We start from the raw sequence: 16,160 nt of genomic DNA, 5'->3' as shown, positions 1-16,160 counted from the left end.
GATTAATCGTGTGTCTGAGTCGCGTGTCGGCCGTCCTGTCCGTCTCAGTAATGACCGTGACGGAGTGTGTGACAGAGTGTGTGACAGAGTGTGTGACAGAGTGTGTGACACAGTGTGTGACACAGTGTGTACCTCTGATGACAGACGATATAGACCGCAGAGTGGGGAAGCATGATAATAATCTGTGTTAATGATTATTGCCACGCCGCGTGTCTCCACGCACGCCTTTCCATCGCATTAATAGCTCAAACACCACATTTTAAACAGACTTGTGAGTACGTCGATGATTTTAAATAATCCTCTTTCATCCCACGGCTGTTCCATGTTTCTGAGTTCTAGATACGACAATGAAAAAGAGGAGATTATACGATATAAATAGGAAGCAAGAACGGCAGCGTGCCGGGATAAAATATTTACTGACGTCTAAATAAATCACGGAACCTTGTAATTATTTTTCTGTCACTCTCGGAAGAAGGCTTGGCAATCGTCTGAACATCGTCACGAGCGTATTTGGTTTGTCTTCATCCTCAGCTGGTGAGAGGGAGAGATTTCCTTCTGGAGGATCAGTGGGATTTTATTAAATGTGCATTTGGATCAAAGATGTCGGCCGATTGATATCGAAGTCTGGCTCGAATCCTGTAAACGAAGTTTTTCTGTTCTTGGAAAGTAGAAGTTTGAAACCAGTTTTCACAAATAATAAGATAAAGGTAAAGCATAAACAAAGCATATTCATGAGCAGTTTACTTTAAATTTCTGCCTCTGCGATATCATTCTGTACACAGGCGGAGTGAAGAGAAACACGCGATCCTCTTTGCTGCCACTTCATTCCTGAAGAGAACGGTTGCAAAACAAATGAAATAAAGCAGAACACCACAGAGAAGGCATGCTGCTTTTTGGGGTTTTTGTTTGTTTTGTTATCTCAACGTTATTCAGTGGAGAGTTTTCAGCTCTCCGAGCATCAGAAGCCTTTTGTCTCCGAGACGACGGCACGATGCCGCTGCTGGAGAAGTGACGGCTCCCACGGTTCCCATAAGGAGGAGTCCTTATTGTTGGCCTCTTTCCATCTCTCTATGTTGTTTTTTTGTGTTTTTTTTTTTTTACTCGTCTATGTCAGTACTCCTGCCTTAATCATCTCCTTTTTTTTCTTCTTCTCTCTCTTCGTCTCTGCCTCTCTTGTTCTCTCTGTTTCATCCCTCCCTCCGCCTCTGTACGGCCGGGTGAATGGTGTGAGGGTAATTAAAAGCAGCGGGCTGTCGTACCTGTGCAGAATGTTTAATTAAACATCTCGTATGCGTCTTATCGCCGATTCTTCCCTTCACGTGATAAAAACCTCTGTGTGTGTGTGTGTGTGTGTGTGTGTGTGTGTGTGTGTGTGATGAAGTGATGCGGTCCAGCCCTCTGAGAGAGAGGCTGTTACATCCCACACTGAGTCCCATCAGTCCTCCTCCCTTCTGCGCCGGGTCCTGCCAGGAAATGCTGTACCTGTCTCACACCTGGCCTTGACACACACACACACACACACACACACACACACACACACACACACACACACACACACACACACACACACACACTCAAAAAGAATATGAGAAAATCTGTCACGGTGCCATGATCCAAGAGGGAGGTGGCTGGTGTGAAAAGGCTCATCCTGACCACACACACACACACACACACACACACACACACACACACACACACACACACACACACACACACACACACACAGCAGCCCAGAGTAATTCACACCACGTCGTCACGTTGCAAACAAAGGGGCAATATGCTGAAGATATTGACACAGATCTTTCAAAGTACCTATTTTTTTTTACAGTTTCTCAGGTGCAAAAGTGTCTTTACTGGCAGTGAATTTTAAATGGAGTCGCTGATGCATACACTGAATGACTAAAACTATTGTTTTACCTGGGAGAGAAACCCTTTACCTGGGCTTGTTAGCGCATCCCTGCGCGTTAGCTCTACTGGCTAGCTACCGTTTCCTCTGATGATGACGGCGTCTCGACCACGAGGCGACGGTCGTAATCCATTTGGTTTGGTAAGAATCTGTTGCTGTTACATCCATGGCTCTTTGGGAAGTATTTTGGCACTTCAATTTCAAAATGACACCTCCTTCGTGTGACGACAGGGTTCCAGCAAAAGATGTGAGATCGCGAGGAAGCCGTGTAAATGTGCGATGCCGCTCCGGGTCTCCCAGGGGCCGCCGCCGCTGCTTCGGCAAATATAACGACATTATTGTCACTTCAGCCCGGTTCGCTGCGATGTGACCACCAGGGGGCGCTTGCCTGCGGACCAGTAACTACACCGGAGTTAACCTCTCTGTCGCCCTGGGTGGAGACTCTCTGCGTTGGCGCCATATGAAAATGGAGCGTACCGATTTATTACACTCTCTTCTTCCCTCACTTTAAGGTTTATTAGGGAGAAACTGCCAATAACTGTCGGCCAGCAGTTGTGGCAAAATCACTCACATTTTTTATTGAATTGGTGGATATCCTCCCATGGACAAAGTACATTGGTCCATGGGACAAAATAAATTTAAAGAAGTGGAACAATTGAGCTGACACTGGCCTTCACAATGTGAAACCGAAGGACGTCATCTAGCGTGTTTATGCGCCATACATTTCCCTTACTGCCCTTTTGAATGAATGAATGAATATATACTTTATTAATCCCCAAGAAAAGAGAAATTTGGTGTCGGAGTAGCAGCAGTTTACAGACGAAAAAATATATATAAAAACTACAGGGATGAAAGATATATATACAATAATAATACAAATAAAAATAGCTGAGATGAAAGATATGTACAGCAAAAAAAACTTTTTTTATTATGAGTATTAATTTAGGAAATTAAATTAAACTTAAACAATAGAAGTGCAAAAATGCAAAGTATGTATGTGTCTTTTAATGTCCATCACGACAGCAGCAAAACGAAGGACATTGCTCCTCAAAACATGGCCACGAATGCTCAAAAGCCCAAAAAAGGGACGCCATGTTGAAACCCGAGCCATAGATTCATCCACGGCGTCTAACCCAGAAACGAACATGGCAGCTCCTAACTGGAACTCACCGTTGCTTTTCTTACTCACACTGACATTTGTAACACACACACACACACACACACACACTTCCAAACAGTGTTTCCCCAGATGGACCGGAGTGTTTGAGATGACGGTCCTCCTGCCACAGGTGATGTCAGACATCCCTTATCAGGAGGGTAGAAACACAATTCCACCTTTCCCTCACCTCCTTACGCTCCCCTCAGCTTTCATTCTCTATTTTCTCTCCCTCTGAGTTCCCAGCAGGCTCTTTCTGTGTTCTCCTCCAATGTTCTGTCTCTCTGTTTCACACCTGCATTTATTTATTTATTCTTTCTGCTGTCATTTTCTTTTGTCGTCTGTCCACTTTCGTGACCGTTGGGATTGCAGCCGCCGTCCCCGCGCTATTACAAATGATCACAGGTGTGATGCTGGTCAGGTTTCAGCCGCCTCAGACCGCTGGAGGTTTCTCCCCCTCGTCGCTAAGCGCGTGCTAACGAGGCCTCGGCGGCTAATGAAGCGCTCCGGCTGGTCGTCTCGCGGCGAGTCTCACGGTGAGGCGGCGAGCTGAGATGACCTTCCCTCAAGAGACGCTGATGGACGGAGGATCGGTCGAAGGATAAAGACACGGTTGCGCGGCAGCGAGCGAGTGGTGGAGGACTGAAGGAGGACAGCGGAGGCCTCTCGGAGGGGTGGAGGGGTGGAGGGGTGGAGGGATGGAGGGATGGAAAGATGAGGGATGGAGGGATGGAGGGATGGAGGGGTGGAAGGATGAGGGATGGAGGGATGGAGGGATGGAGGGATGGAGGGGTGGAGGGATGGAGGAGTATCGAGCAGATTATTGTATAATGAGATAAATTAAGCCAGAAGTGAATGTGTCTCCATTCTCCCTCCTTACTGGAGAAGACCTCAGAACTGTCTCTGTCTCTCTCTCTCGCTCTCTCTCTCTCTCTCTCTCTGTCTCTTTCTCTCTGTATATCTGTCTGTCGCTCTCTCTATGTCTGTCTGTCTCTCTTTCTTTCTTTCTCTCTGTGTCTCTGTGTCTCTCACTCGCTCCTCTCTCTCTAACTCTCTCGCTCGCTTCTCTGTCTCTCACTCTCTCCTCTCTCTCTAACTCTCTCGCTCACTCCTGTCTGTCTCTCTGTCGCTTCTCTCCCTCTCTCCTCTCTCTCACTCTCTTGCTCGCTCCTCTCTCTCTTTCGCGTCTCTCTCTGTCTCTCTCTCTTTTTCTCCTCTCACTTTCTCCCTCACTCGCTTCTCTGTCTCTCTCTCTCTGTCTCTCTCTCTCTCTCCCTCACTCGCTTCTCTGTCTCTCTCTCTGTCTCTCTCTCTCTCTCTGTCTCTCTCTCTGTCTCTCTCTCTCTGTCTCTCTCTCTCTCTCTCTCTCTGTCACTCTCTCTCTCTGTCACTCTCTCTGTCTGTCTCTCTGTCTCTCTCTCTCTCTCTCTGTCTCTCTCTCTCTCTCTCTCTGTCTCTCTCTCTCTCTGTCACTCTCTCTGTCTGTCTCTCTCTCTCTCTCTCTCTGTCTCTCTCTCTCTCTGTCACTCTCTCTGTCTCTCTCTCTCTGTCTCTCTCTCTCTGTCTCTCTCTGTCTCTCTCTCTCTCTCTGTCTCTGTCTCTCTCTCACCAGTAAGCATCTCTCTGTCTCTCTGTCTCTCTCTCTCTCTGTCTCTCTCTCACCAGTAAGCATCTGTCTTTCTCTCTGTCTCTCTCTCTCTCTCTCACCAGTAAGCATCTGTCTTTCTCTCTCTCTCTCTGTCTCTCTCTCACCAGTAAGCATCTCTCTCTCTTCTCTCAGTGAGTGTCGTTGCCCTCAGCTTCCTCACAGACACATAACTTGCTGCATAACTTGTGTTCTTTCCGTTGTAAAGTATCACAAAGTTAGTTTTTGACGCAGCGTCAGGCAAGCGGCAAAATGCAACTCTGCATAAATGTCTTTTTATGAAGTAATAGTTCATTAGTTAAAAGTCCTTCCCCCACAAGGGGAAATGACACTTTTAGACTGCAGATTTACCCGGTCAGTATTTCACTCCTCAGGCTCAAAGTATATGTCAACTGGCCTTCAACAACACACACACACACACACACACACACACACACACACACACACACACACACACACACACACACACACACACACACACACACACACACACACACACACACACACACACACACACACAAATGCATGACTTTTACAGTCAGATATAACGTGAAAGTGCCACATTCTTTTCTGAATGAATTGGACTCACAGACTACAGTTCTCCTTTCAGCTTTCAGAGACTTTGAGTGCCATAAATTATTATTATTTTTACGTAAAAATGCTAAATGCACAGAGAACTTTGGATTACAACACACACACACACACACACACACACACCACTCGCTAGCTGCTAAATGAATGCTCCGAATAGAAAACCTTTTGGTGTAAAAATAGTCTATTGATGTACTTTTATTAATAGCTGCGTCAGTTCTTGTTTCAACCAGGGAGCTGGCTGACTTTTCTTCTAGTTTTCTCTCTTTGTTTTGTGTCTTTGTTGCTCTTTTAATGCTCCAGCTCTGCTTTGAAGAAGACTTCCTGGACGCATTACTTGCAGCAGCGATGACCGATGTCTCTCTCAGGGTTCATTAACCTTTCCTCCGCTCCCTCGGCAGCTTTCACATCTGCGTAGCAACACAAAGACGAACCTCTCGGGTGTTATTCCGCGGCTGTGTGTTGGTTTACGTTCCAGTCGCACCACTTGGCTTTTAATTAGATATTTGCACCCCCTCCCTCTACCTTCCTTCCCAATCGACCTCGCAGATGGAAACAACACATTTTGATGACTGCTGTTTCCGATGCCTAACGGGCCACCGCCACGGTTCAGGTCCACTTTTGATTCCATCAATGCTTCTCCTCCGTCACGCTGGTTCAGGAGCGAGCGCCCCGCAGTGCTGCTCCAGCGCGAGCAGCGAGACCGGCCGCTAAAAATACCTTCACTCACTCACAAGATGCAAAGCAGCTCGTGGAAGTGCACTTATTCTTTCCCTTCAGAGCCTCTTGTTCTATCCCCCCTCGCTCCTGCCAGTTTCTCTTTTTCTGAGACGTATTTCAACGTGCACACACACACACACACACACACACACACACTCTTCTTTCTCGTGGTCAGAATGCATCCGGAGCCGATCTGGTTTCCTCTTGACGTGAAGAACTTTGAGAATGAGTGTGCCCTGGTTTCCCGTGCTGTTGTTGCTGTTGTTGTTGTTGTTGTTGTTGTTGTTGTTGTTGTTGTTCAGGCTCGGGGTATAAACACAGGTTGGTGAAATATTTATCGGTCTCCAGGTCGTAGTTGTTTCCCCAGCGCTGCTCATTAAGCCGGGATTAATTGTCTCTCTGGCTGGAGAAGAAGGGCCTTTTGTGTGTGTGTGCAAATCACACAGAGATGGTGGAGACACACACACACACACACACACTATTATTATTATTATTATTATTATTATTATTATTATTATTATACACACTATACACTCCATCCATCTCCGGCCTTTGTTTTCGTTGTAAAGGGTCGTAAAGAAATGGTATGGATGGAGATTCATTTTCATGACCCCCAGCACGAGAGCAAATTGTCATTTTTACACTTTGCTTTTTGTTACGGATTAACAGAAAGAGCTCATGTGTTAGCTAGTGAGCGTTAGAGGTGTTTGGGAGGCAGACTTTGTCGTCTTCTGACAGACCCAGGCTAGCAGTTACCCCCCGTTTCCAGTCTTTACGCTAAGCTAAACTAAGCTAGCTAATGTCAAACTATTATATACTACTATATTTTGGAAAGACCTGAAAGCAGTGCAACCACCTGCATCGTATACAAGTAGGAAGTTAGGAAAAATGCTTCAACATCAATGAACCATATCATATTTTGAGTTTCCTCATCAATACTCTAATGCCACCTGCTTATCTTACTGCAAACAAAGTCCCTCGGCTGAAACTCGTTCACCTGAGTTTGGAGAAAGCAGCAAAGTGTGATGAGCTCAATAATCTGTACTTCTTCTTTCTCCATCATTTCCTTCTGTTTCTCACTCCAATGATTTATTTGATATTACTTGTATTGTGTTTTTTTTTGTTATTCTCGCTCCTCATTTTCCCCCACCAGCTCACTTTTTCTCATTTCCTTTTTGTCTTTGATGTCTCTCTCTCTCTCTCTCTCTCTCTCTCTCTCTCTCTCTCTCTCTCTCTCTGTGTTTTCTTTTCCTGGATCTGTCTCTTCCTCGCTGCGCCGCGAGACGTGTGAGAGAGAACGATAAATAAACGGAAGGAGTGACAACCTCTCTTATCCAGGGATGTAAAATCTCACTTCAGTTTTGAGCTTTTCCTGCGCCCTTATTCATCTTTCCCCTGGTCGCGTATCTGTGATGAATATGTGTGGAAATAAAGGAAGGAAACGAAGAAAAGAAAGATGCGAGGAAGACGAGTCTGAGCATCAATATTTCAGCGGATAGAACCTCGGATGAATAATTCAACCTCGGTGTCACACTGTTTCCCTCTCTGCAAGACTCTTGGCCTGGACACACACACACACACACACACACACACACACACACACCTACACACACACACACACATACACTAATTCCGCCTACTTTTTCTTTCTGAGATGGAGGTGGCCTTACAGAAACCGCCGGTTTCCCATCTTTCTTTAATCCCTCCCTCCCTCCTCCTCCCTCCCTCCCTCCTCCTCCCTCTCCATCCACTGTGAGCCTCCTGCAGGCTGTGGAGTCGTTATGATTTTTCTATAAAGTGTAAGAAACTGCACCTATTCCCCCCGGACTCTGTATCAAGCTATTTATGTAAGAGGAAGATGAATTACTTCCCTCCGTCCCGCCTGAACGGCGCAACTGTTCATCTCCCCGGCCCTCACACACACACATACACATACACACACACACACGGACAGGTATTTCCGTTATGTAAGCGGGGCCGACTTCCCCTCAGGTGGCCTGAATAAGCAGACCTATTTAGCTTCAGGAGAGGCAACAGCGAGGGCCTGTCGGGGCACATTTAGCGCTCCTCCGCTGGCAGCGGGAATGAATCGGGGTTACTCGTAGTGTGTGTGTGTGTGTGTGTGTGTGTGACACTCAGAGGGGGCTTATCTGACCAGCCGAGCGGGTGACACACGTCTTCGTTACGCCTTTTTTGTCTGCTGACGTTTTTTATTTAAAGATCCATCCTTGATTGTTTTTATGTACTTTTGATTTCTAATGTTATTTTCTTACTTGTTGCCCTTTATCTTTTTACTGCCGTCATTTTACCTTTTTGAATGGATTGCAGTTTTTGTTTGAATTTGATTATTATCATTAAATTAAAGGAGGACGAACTTATGGGACGAACTTCAATAATAATTTAAAAAAGATCTAACATGAATTAAAGGAAAACAACAACACCTTCTTGCTCGTCTGAAAGTCAATAAACAATAATAATAATTTATTTCTCACCCTTACTGACCATGTTTTCATCTGGTATTGATGTAAATCCAATTTCCCAAATATTATTCCCTTATACTACCGCATTCGTTAAATTATTTTCAGACCAATAATCTGAACACTTAAATTACGAGCGAGTCATTTCCATGGTAATGCGCTCACGTTTTTTCTCAATATATATTTCCCACATATATGAGTCCCACCTGTGTATTAGTAGTATTATTAATATTAGTATTAGTATTCACGCAGCGTAGCGCCCATTTCCCCGAAAACCCTCTTGAGTTCATTCGGCATCGAGACTCACTGGATGTTTGGGAATATGTCAGTCCACCGTGAAAACCAAGACAATCACACACAGGTACACACACGTACACACACGTACACACAAGTACACACGACCCCTAGGGGTTATCGGCCTCTCGGCAGAAACACACGACCCGTACGGTCACTTATAGCGTCGTACATAAATCTGCGGCCTCACGGTGACGTGTTGGTATCAGCACATCGACCATCTGCTCTGAACACACACACACACACACACACACACACACACACACACACACACAGAGAGAGATAATGAAAACCTTATAGAGAAAAGACGAATAAAGACTAATCTTGTGTGTAGTTGTTGTGATGAATGTGTTCTTTAATTTGAATTTTCCCGCCTTATTTCACATTTCTGTGTTTGTATGTCTTCTATCTTTCACCTCTCTCCCATGCGCCCCTTCATTTTACCTTTTTTTCCTCCACTTTTCTTTATCTTGAACCCCACTACCCCCTCAAAAGACAAAGAATCCCACTGTTTCTTTATTCCTCCGTCTCCTCTATTTATTTATTTAGTCTCCCACGCATCCATAAATATGCATACCCGGCACCCAGTCTCGTCTCGTCACCGTCCTCTGGTGTAAATGATTCAACAAAGTGATTTTCTGTCATTTTTGTCCCCCTCATAGTAGAATCCAGTCTCCAGTCCTGAAGCTAACATCCTTTTCACACTTCCTGTCCACACATTCCCATCCATCCGCTTTGAAACATGTATTCTGCACCATCTTCTTCTCTCTCTGCTAATCCCTTCTTCTATAACCAGTTGGAGTCATGGTGTGTGTGTGTGTGTGTGTGTGTGTGTGTGTGTGTGTGTCTTCTTTATTCTCTGTTTTGTCTCCGGGTTCCATCATGCGTCTGTTGCTTTTGTTTACCTCAGGATTCGGCGTTGTTGTTCTTCGACTCTACTCCTCTCCCTCGTCTGCTCGTCTGTTTATTTCTGTCTTCATATCCACGCAGGCATCCGAGTATTATTCCTCCGTCTGAGCCGCCAGCGTCCCGTCAGCCGGCAGCCGCCGTTCCTCGCATTCAGAACGCAATTACGCTTTAACCAAGTGTCTCGTTTCCTCCTCTGACACTCGCTCTGTTTCCATCCTCGTTTCATCCTATTTATCAATCGCACCTTTTATCTCGCGTTCCTCTCTGGACCAAACGATTCAGATTGAGTATGTATTTAATGAGCTGTGCAGAAATAACAAAGAGTATATGTCGCATGCTTTGTCTTTTTTTTTTTTAAGGCCAACACAATCACACACGGGGACATTCGGAGTTTAAAATCGAGGCTGACGAAGCTGTAGTTATCGTTCTGTGACTTTGAAAAACTAAAACACACACCATGCTCAGACACGAGATGCTAACCGCACATTAGCTCTTTTTCAGAGAATCAGGACTTGATTCTTTAGCTTCTCTGTCGTCGTTGCAGCCTCTTAGCGCTCGGCTTTCACCGACTCATCTGATTTGAGTCAACCTCAATATCGCATATTCGTATTAGCGTTTCAGACGTGGATGCTCTTGGACGTCAAAGCTTTCAGTTTTCCGTACGGTATGAATTATTCATATACCGTCATACCGGTCACCGCTGTTTGGCAGGCAACAACATTTAATGTTCACAGCTTGAAGCTGAAGGAGTAGCGGACCGAGCTACTTACGTCTCATGTTAACTCACTTGACTCATGGTTTGAAAGAAATGACATCGCCAAAATGCACGCTGGGTAAATGAAACCGCCCACACAGGAAGACTTTTCTTGTGCAGGAAGAAGTCTCTTTCTGTGCGGCTGAGTGGACGGGCTTTACCCAGCATGCATTTTGGCGATGTAATTTCTTTCAAACCCTGAGTCAACTTCTATCCGTGAGACGTAAGTAGCTCAGACCGCTGTACACGCAGCTGTGACTGTTACGGCTGCGCATGCGCCACTACTATCAAGGGATTCCCCTGGGTCCTAAATCCCTCCATGTTTAGCTCCCTATGTTCCAATCAAAACAGCTGCTGTGCCAGTTGCGAGCGAGTGGTGAATAACGATGGCGGCAGCAATCCTTTTCGGCGTCAATACATTAATGTGTTTATTTGGAAAAAAATACCGTGAAACCGCCAGAATCTTACAAAATACCGTGATATGAATTTTTGGCCATACCATATAATATATATATGCAGTATTTTATTGTGAAAAAAAGAGGTTTCAGCTTTATGCTAGCATGCAACGTGGAGCTTTTTTATCGTTCATTGTTATATAGAACGGGGCAAATTAAGCTTAAAGGGGAAATGAGCAGTAAACATTGATAAATGTCGAGGAAACAAGAACATTTAAAGAAAAGTAGACAAACGGCCCAATCAGTCACAATCCCGTTATAGTGGATGTCAGCTTGTGGAGATAAAAAACTAAACTGCTGCTGCGTGAACATGAATGATCCCGATGCAGTTGTTCTGCATTAGTTTCCCACATCAAGGCCTCCTGCAGCCTTCAGAGGACGTTGTCAGATATCACACAAAACACAACAAATGATTCATCGTGTTCTCGCCCCGTGATTCAATCTCCGTTTGTATTCATGAGCCATTTAGAAGCAGAAGAATCGGTCTGACGACACGTGGAGTCGATGCACACGGAGGAGTCGGAGGCTTTTGCTGTTTTTTTTTTATCAGAGCGTGTTGTGTGAAATGTGGGCTTCCTGTCGGGAGTCTCGTGAGACGCCATGCACGAGCAGAGAAACCATGATTTCTCTTTGCGCGGTGAAATATTAATACCTGTGGGGTCAGCGGGGCCTTTGACTCTTTTTTAAACAAATCATTTCTAGAGGTTTATTGTTGCTGACCCGTGTTCGGATGTCAAACCAGGAAGTGACTTAACGCCGACCCGGCTCAGGCCCCATGTTTGTGTTCAGCCACAGACCTGACCTGTGGGCCACGTGGAGAGCAGACGCAGACGGAGGAGGATGGGTTGTCTTTAGAAACAGGAAACATCGTGAATCTACTTCATGAATAAACGCTCCAGTTTGACAAAGGATTATTTTTAGAGATCCCTCTGCTGCGGGACACTCGGAGTAACGGGAGCAGCATTGTTTCTTTTGGAGTCTTGCTCGTTGTATAAATACATTTATTCCAAGACACTGTCCAGGGCAATTTCATATTTTTCCCACTAGTCTCTTACCAAGTGCCCAGTAGCCATTATTTGTTCTTAAGGAGGACGAAGTTCCAATTCCAGTTAACCCGTTGCATTTCTAGGCAAGCGAATGTGTGTGTGCGTGTGTGTGATGAGGACGTCTAATCAGTGTGGCCAACCCCCCTGCAGCAACAGCAATATGCTCGGCCATGTTCCAGTGTGTGTATGTGCACACACACACACACACTCTCTGCAGTACATCTACAGCATGACAATCTGGGCGGAAACAAATGGAGAAAACCTGAGGCATACATCGTGCAAATGAGCTTCATTTTAATGATGTGGAAGGTTTTGCATGATTAATGGGGTGTGTGTGTGTGTGTGTGTGTGTGTGCGTGTGCGTGTGTGTGTATGTGTGGTAGGTAAGCTAGACATCTGTTGCCGCCACCTTTTCTGTCGGTCCGCCTGTACGTCGAGAGACTGAGGGTTTGGCCTGCTTTCTTTCTCACACACACACACACATATACACGTACACACACACACACACACACACACGCACGCACGCACACACACGCGTGCGCGCACACGCACAGAGCCACTAAAGCATTAGAACAAAAAACAGACGACAATATTACATTCAAGTTGTCTTTTTTTCAGATGGAAGAGGGACAATTGTGAGTTATTATGATTATTGTCAAAGTTGAATGCATGCACACACACACACACACACACACACACACACACACACACACACACACACACACACACACACACACACACACACACACACACACACACACTCAAGCCAGACTAAATGATGGACTTGATGTGCCTTTGATGATTCATCCCAGGGAGATGGAGCTTCAATAGAAAATGTCATCTTTAAACCGAGATTAAACGAAATCACTCAGGATAACTGGTGGGGCTGATGTGTGTGTGTGTGTCTGTGTGTGTGTTTGAGGGAGCCCGAGGGTGTGTGTGTGTGTGTGTCTGAGTTTGATTCTGGTATTATAATACCATTAAATTCATCATGGTCTCCCTGGCAGCATATAAAGCTCTCAGTCCGTCTCTCTCTTCCTGTCTTTGAGTTAAAGGCCACTTCAAGTTGGTCCTGCTATAGTTTTTAAACATGTTTGATTTCATCATCGCCGAAAATACATAAAAGATGGGCTCATAGTTCAAGTCTGAGACCCGTGATTATCCAATGGGAGTGCAACAGGAAACAAGGGGGCGGGAAGAACAGGGCAGCCACACACACACACACACACACACACACACACACATGAATATTGAGACGATGTGGAAAATGTTTTCTTCTGCTTCACTTAGAGGAAAAGGCTTAACATACATCTATTTACAACATTAACATTATCCACAAACTAACATCCTTTAAATGTCTTTAATCTCTCTCTCTCTCCCTGTGTCTCTGTCTCTCGTCCAGTGGTGGGACGTGGACAAAGGCGAGGCGCTGCAGACTTTCTTCCCGACGGGGACGGCGCTGAAGAGGATCCACGTCTCGGCCGACTTCTCCACCTTCGTCACCATCGACAGCGTCGGCATCCTCTACATCCTGCAGAGGGTGCTGTGAGGCGGCGCGGGTTTATTGTTATGTTTTATTATGTTTAAGTTTGGTCCTTTCTTGGTTCTCGTGGAGCTGATCAACCACTCCATCATGTACAGTGTTACCGGCGGCGTCCCAGATACCGCGTCTACATTTCTACTGCTTTGGTGCAGCTCAAAGAGCCTCAAGGTGAAGACGGTAAATACGACAAGTAAAAACAAGGAAAGGTGCATTTATAATACAGATTTCGTTGGTGACGATCAGGCCCTTTTAATCATGAATGCCTAATATCAAAGAGGTTAATATCAACGGGCTAAAGATGCGATCCTTGCATCAAATGTGAATAATAAACTATAACTATTTAATAAATTATCTCATGTGACGCCCGCTGAGTGCATTTGACTCGTGGCGCCGCTGTGATTTTTTAACTTGAGTTTCCTCGTGTTTGTGTTTGAGGGTGTCGCTCGTTGCTATATATTTATATATATATATATATATATGTATATATATATATATGTGTATAGTTTTGGGCCTTCTATCTATTTACACTGCAGCCTTAGTCTGAGTCTGCAGACCGGAGGTGTGTAGTGTGTTTTGTGTACATGGGGTTTTGCCTTTTCTCTCCACCAGCATAGATTCATGCTGCACTTTTGATGAACATTAAAAATTGATAATGAGATTAAGTTTTAATGATCAGGCATTTGGAATGAAATCTTCTGAAAGCCTGCGAGTGTTTTCTGTACATCTAAACTATTTGTACGTGTGAACTTAGATCAGAATGCTGTATGTGATTTATAATTTATCATCAAATTTCCACTCGTTGATGTTAAAAGGAGCACTTTTAGTGCTTTTATTAAATGTGACAGTTTTGTATTATTATTTTCTACCACTTCTTTTTATCTCTCTATACCACTGTTTTTTGCACGTTGTCGAACCGCTGAGCCTTTTCCTGTTCGGAGCACTTTGAAGCAGCAATCTTTAATGAAAGAGTTGGCTGATGCAGCTTCGTGCAGACGGATCCTTACTGTCGTTTGGCGACACAGACGAGTGCTTCTCCTCCAGTGTGAGAAGCACAAAGAGGGAACAACAGCGAGGATGCTTTTCAACATTTATGAACCAGGCTGCTGTCGATTCTCACCTTGTGCTCGTCCAGATTTGGTGCTTTAAAGTCAACAGACAGATTTTCCTTCCAGTGAGGTCTGAGATATTGACGTCTGCTCAGGATGTATTGATTCTGTAATGTACGGTGGGTGTGGTGTAATGCAAAGGGTAATTTATAAAAGATTAAACGACTACTTTTCTGTGATGATGAGATGTGTCCGTGTTGGATTTTTGCAGCTTTAATGGTGAAAAAAGTGAGAGAATTAAATATTGTCACAGGAAGATGAGCTGGATGCTTCTGCTCGACTACCCGGTTCAAGGTAAGACGGCTAACTCATTGCAAAACAAATTATATGCACGTAAGGAGCTTTATTTTTAATTGTTCGTTCTTCATGAAAGCAGGTCAAGTAGGCGCCGGGTCGACCTCTGATAATTAAACGAGTTCTAGTGTTTTAGATCCAGAGGAGCTGTGAAACATTGGTCTGTTTTCTGAAACAGTATTATTTTTGTAAAAGCTTGATTTAAAGAGTTGATGCAGGCAAGTTGCCCCATTTTAAAACACTGTCTTTGTAGAAAAACATGCATTTCTTTCTCCTTTTGCATGCCTTTATTGGCCTGATCTCCGAGCGGCTGTAATTAATAGATGTTTCTGCGCTCCACAGCGTTCGCCTCCCCCGGATAACGAAGCCACAGCAGTCGAAGCATCCTGCTGGCGATGACATTTAACTGGTAGCTGAATATATATATAACTTTCCTCTTGAAGTTGGACGCAGCAGGTGCAGCTTTTGTTCCACACACACACACACACACACACTGACGTCAAACCCGCCTTGTACACACACCGGCAAGGTTGGCGGTGACGTGTTCACGCTGATGGACGCTGACGGATGCTTTCTTAACGCCTCCCCGTCGGTCCATCGGTTGGTTTTGAGTAAACTTGTATCTCTGGTTCATCAAGTGATTGATGAAGCTCACGGTGATTCATCAGTGCACTAATGAATTAGACTTCTTATGTAATGACAGGTGTGTGTGTGTGTGTGTGGAGGGCTTCACACTGAAGGTGAGCGTGACCATCAGTTACAGCCTTCTAGAGGATATATATATATGTATATATGTATATATATATATATATATATATATATATATATATATATATATGGGCGCTTATGAAGATTCAGGATACTTAAACCACAGACATCAACCCCATCTCTTGTAGTAACAACAACGATCGTGTTAGAAAATCTATGGAAGCCCATTTCCGTCAGTAAGAGAAAAAGATTATGAGATAAAAAGTCATCATTATGATTCATTTCATAATTTGACCTTGTTATCTCATTATTTCGACTTTCATATCTCTAAATTTCGACTTTCCATCTCATAATTTTGACTTTCTTATCTCAAAATGTTGACTTTCTATCTCGAAATTTTGACTCTCATAATTTTGACATTCTTATATCATCATTTTGACTTTCTTATCTCAAAATGTTAACTTTCTATTTCGAAATTTCGACTTCCTCATAATTTCGATTTTCCATCTCATAATTTCGACTTTCTTTTCTCATAATTTCGACTTTCTATCTCATT

At 44.4% G+C, this 16,160-nt stretch overlaps 1 protein-coding gene across 1 annotated transcript in view; it reads left to right on the top strand.

Moving 5' to 3' along the window:
• Positions 1 to 14,739, top strand: part of apaf1 (apoptotic peptidase activating factor 1) — a gene marked incomplete at its 5' end in the record, with an annotated part of 36,885 nt that extends 22,146 nt beyond the window's left edge. The window contains one exon of the mRNA XM_079235745.1: positions 13,356 to 14,739. Coding sequence (XP_079091871.1) covers positions 13,356 to 13,502 — 147 coding nt within the window. The 3' untranslated portion in view covers positions 13,503 to 14,739. The remainder of the gene's footprint in view (positions 1 to 13,355) is intronic.
• Positions 14,740 to 16,160: the final 1,421 nt, after the last annotated feature.

This window comes from Taurulus bubalis (genome assembly GCF_910589615.1).
Source record: "Taurulus bubalis genome assembly, chromosome: 20".
NCBI classification, from domain to species: Eukaryota; Metazoa; Chordata; class Actinopteri; order Perciformes; family Cottidae; genus Taurulus; species Taurulus bubalis.
The sequence above is the reverse complement of the archived record's forward strand: the minus strand, read 5'-3'. Positions and strand labels throughout refer to the sequence as shown.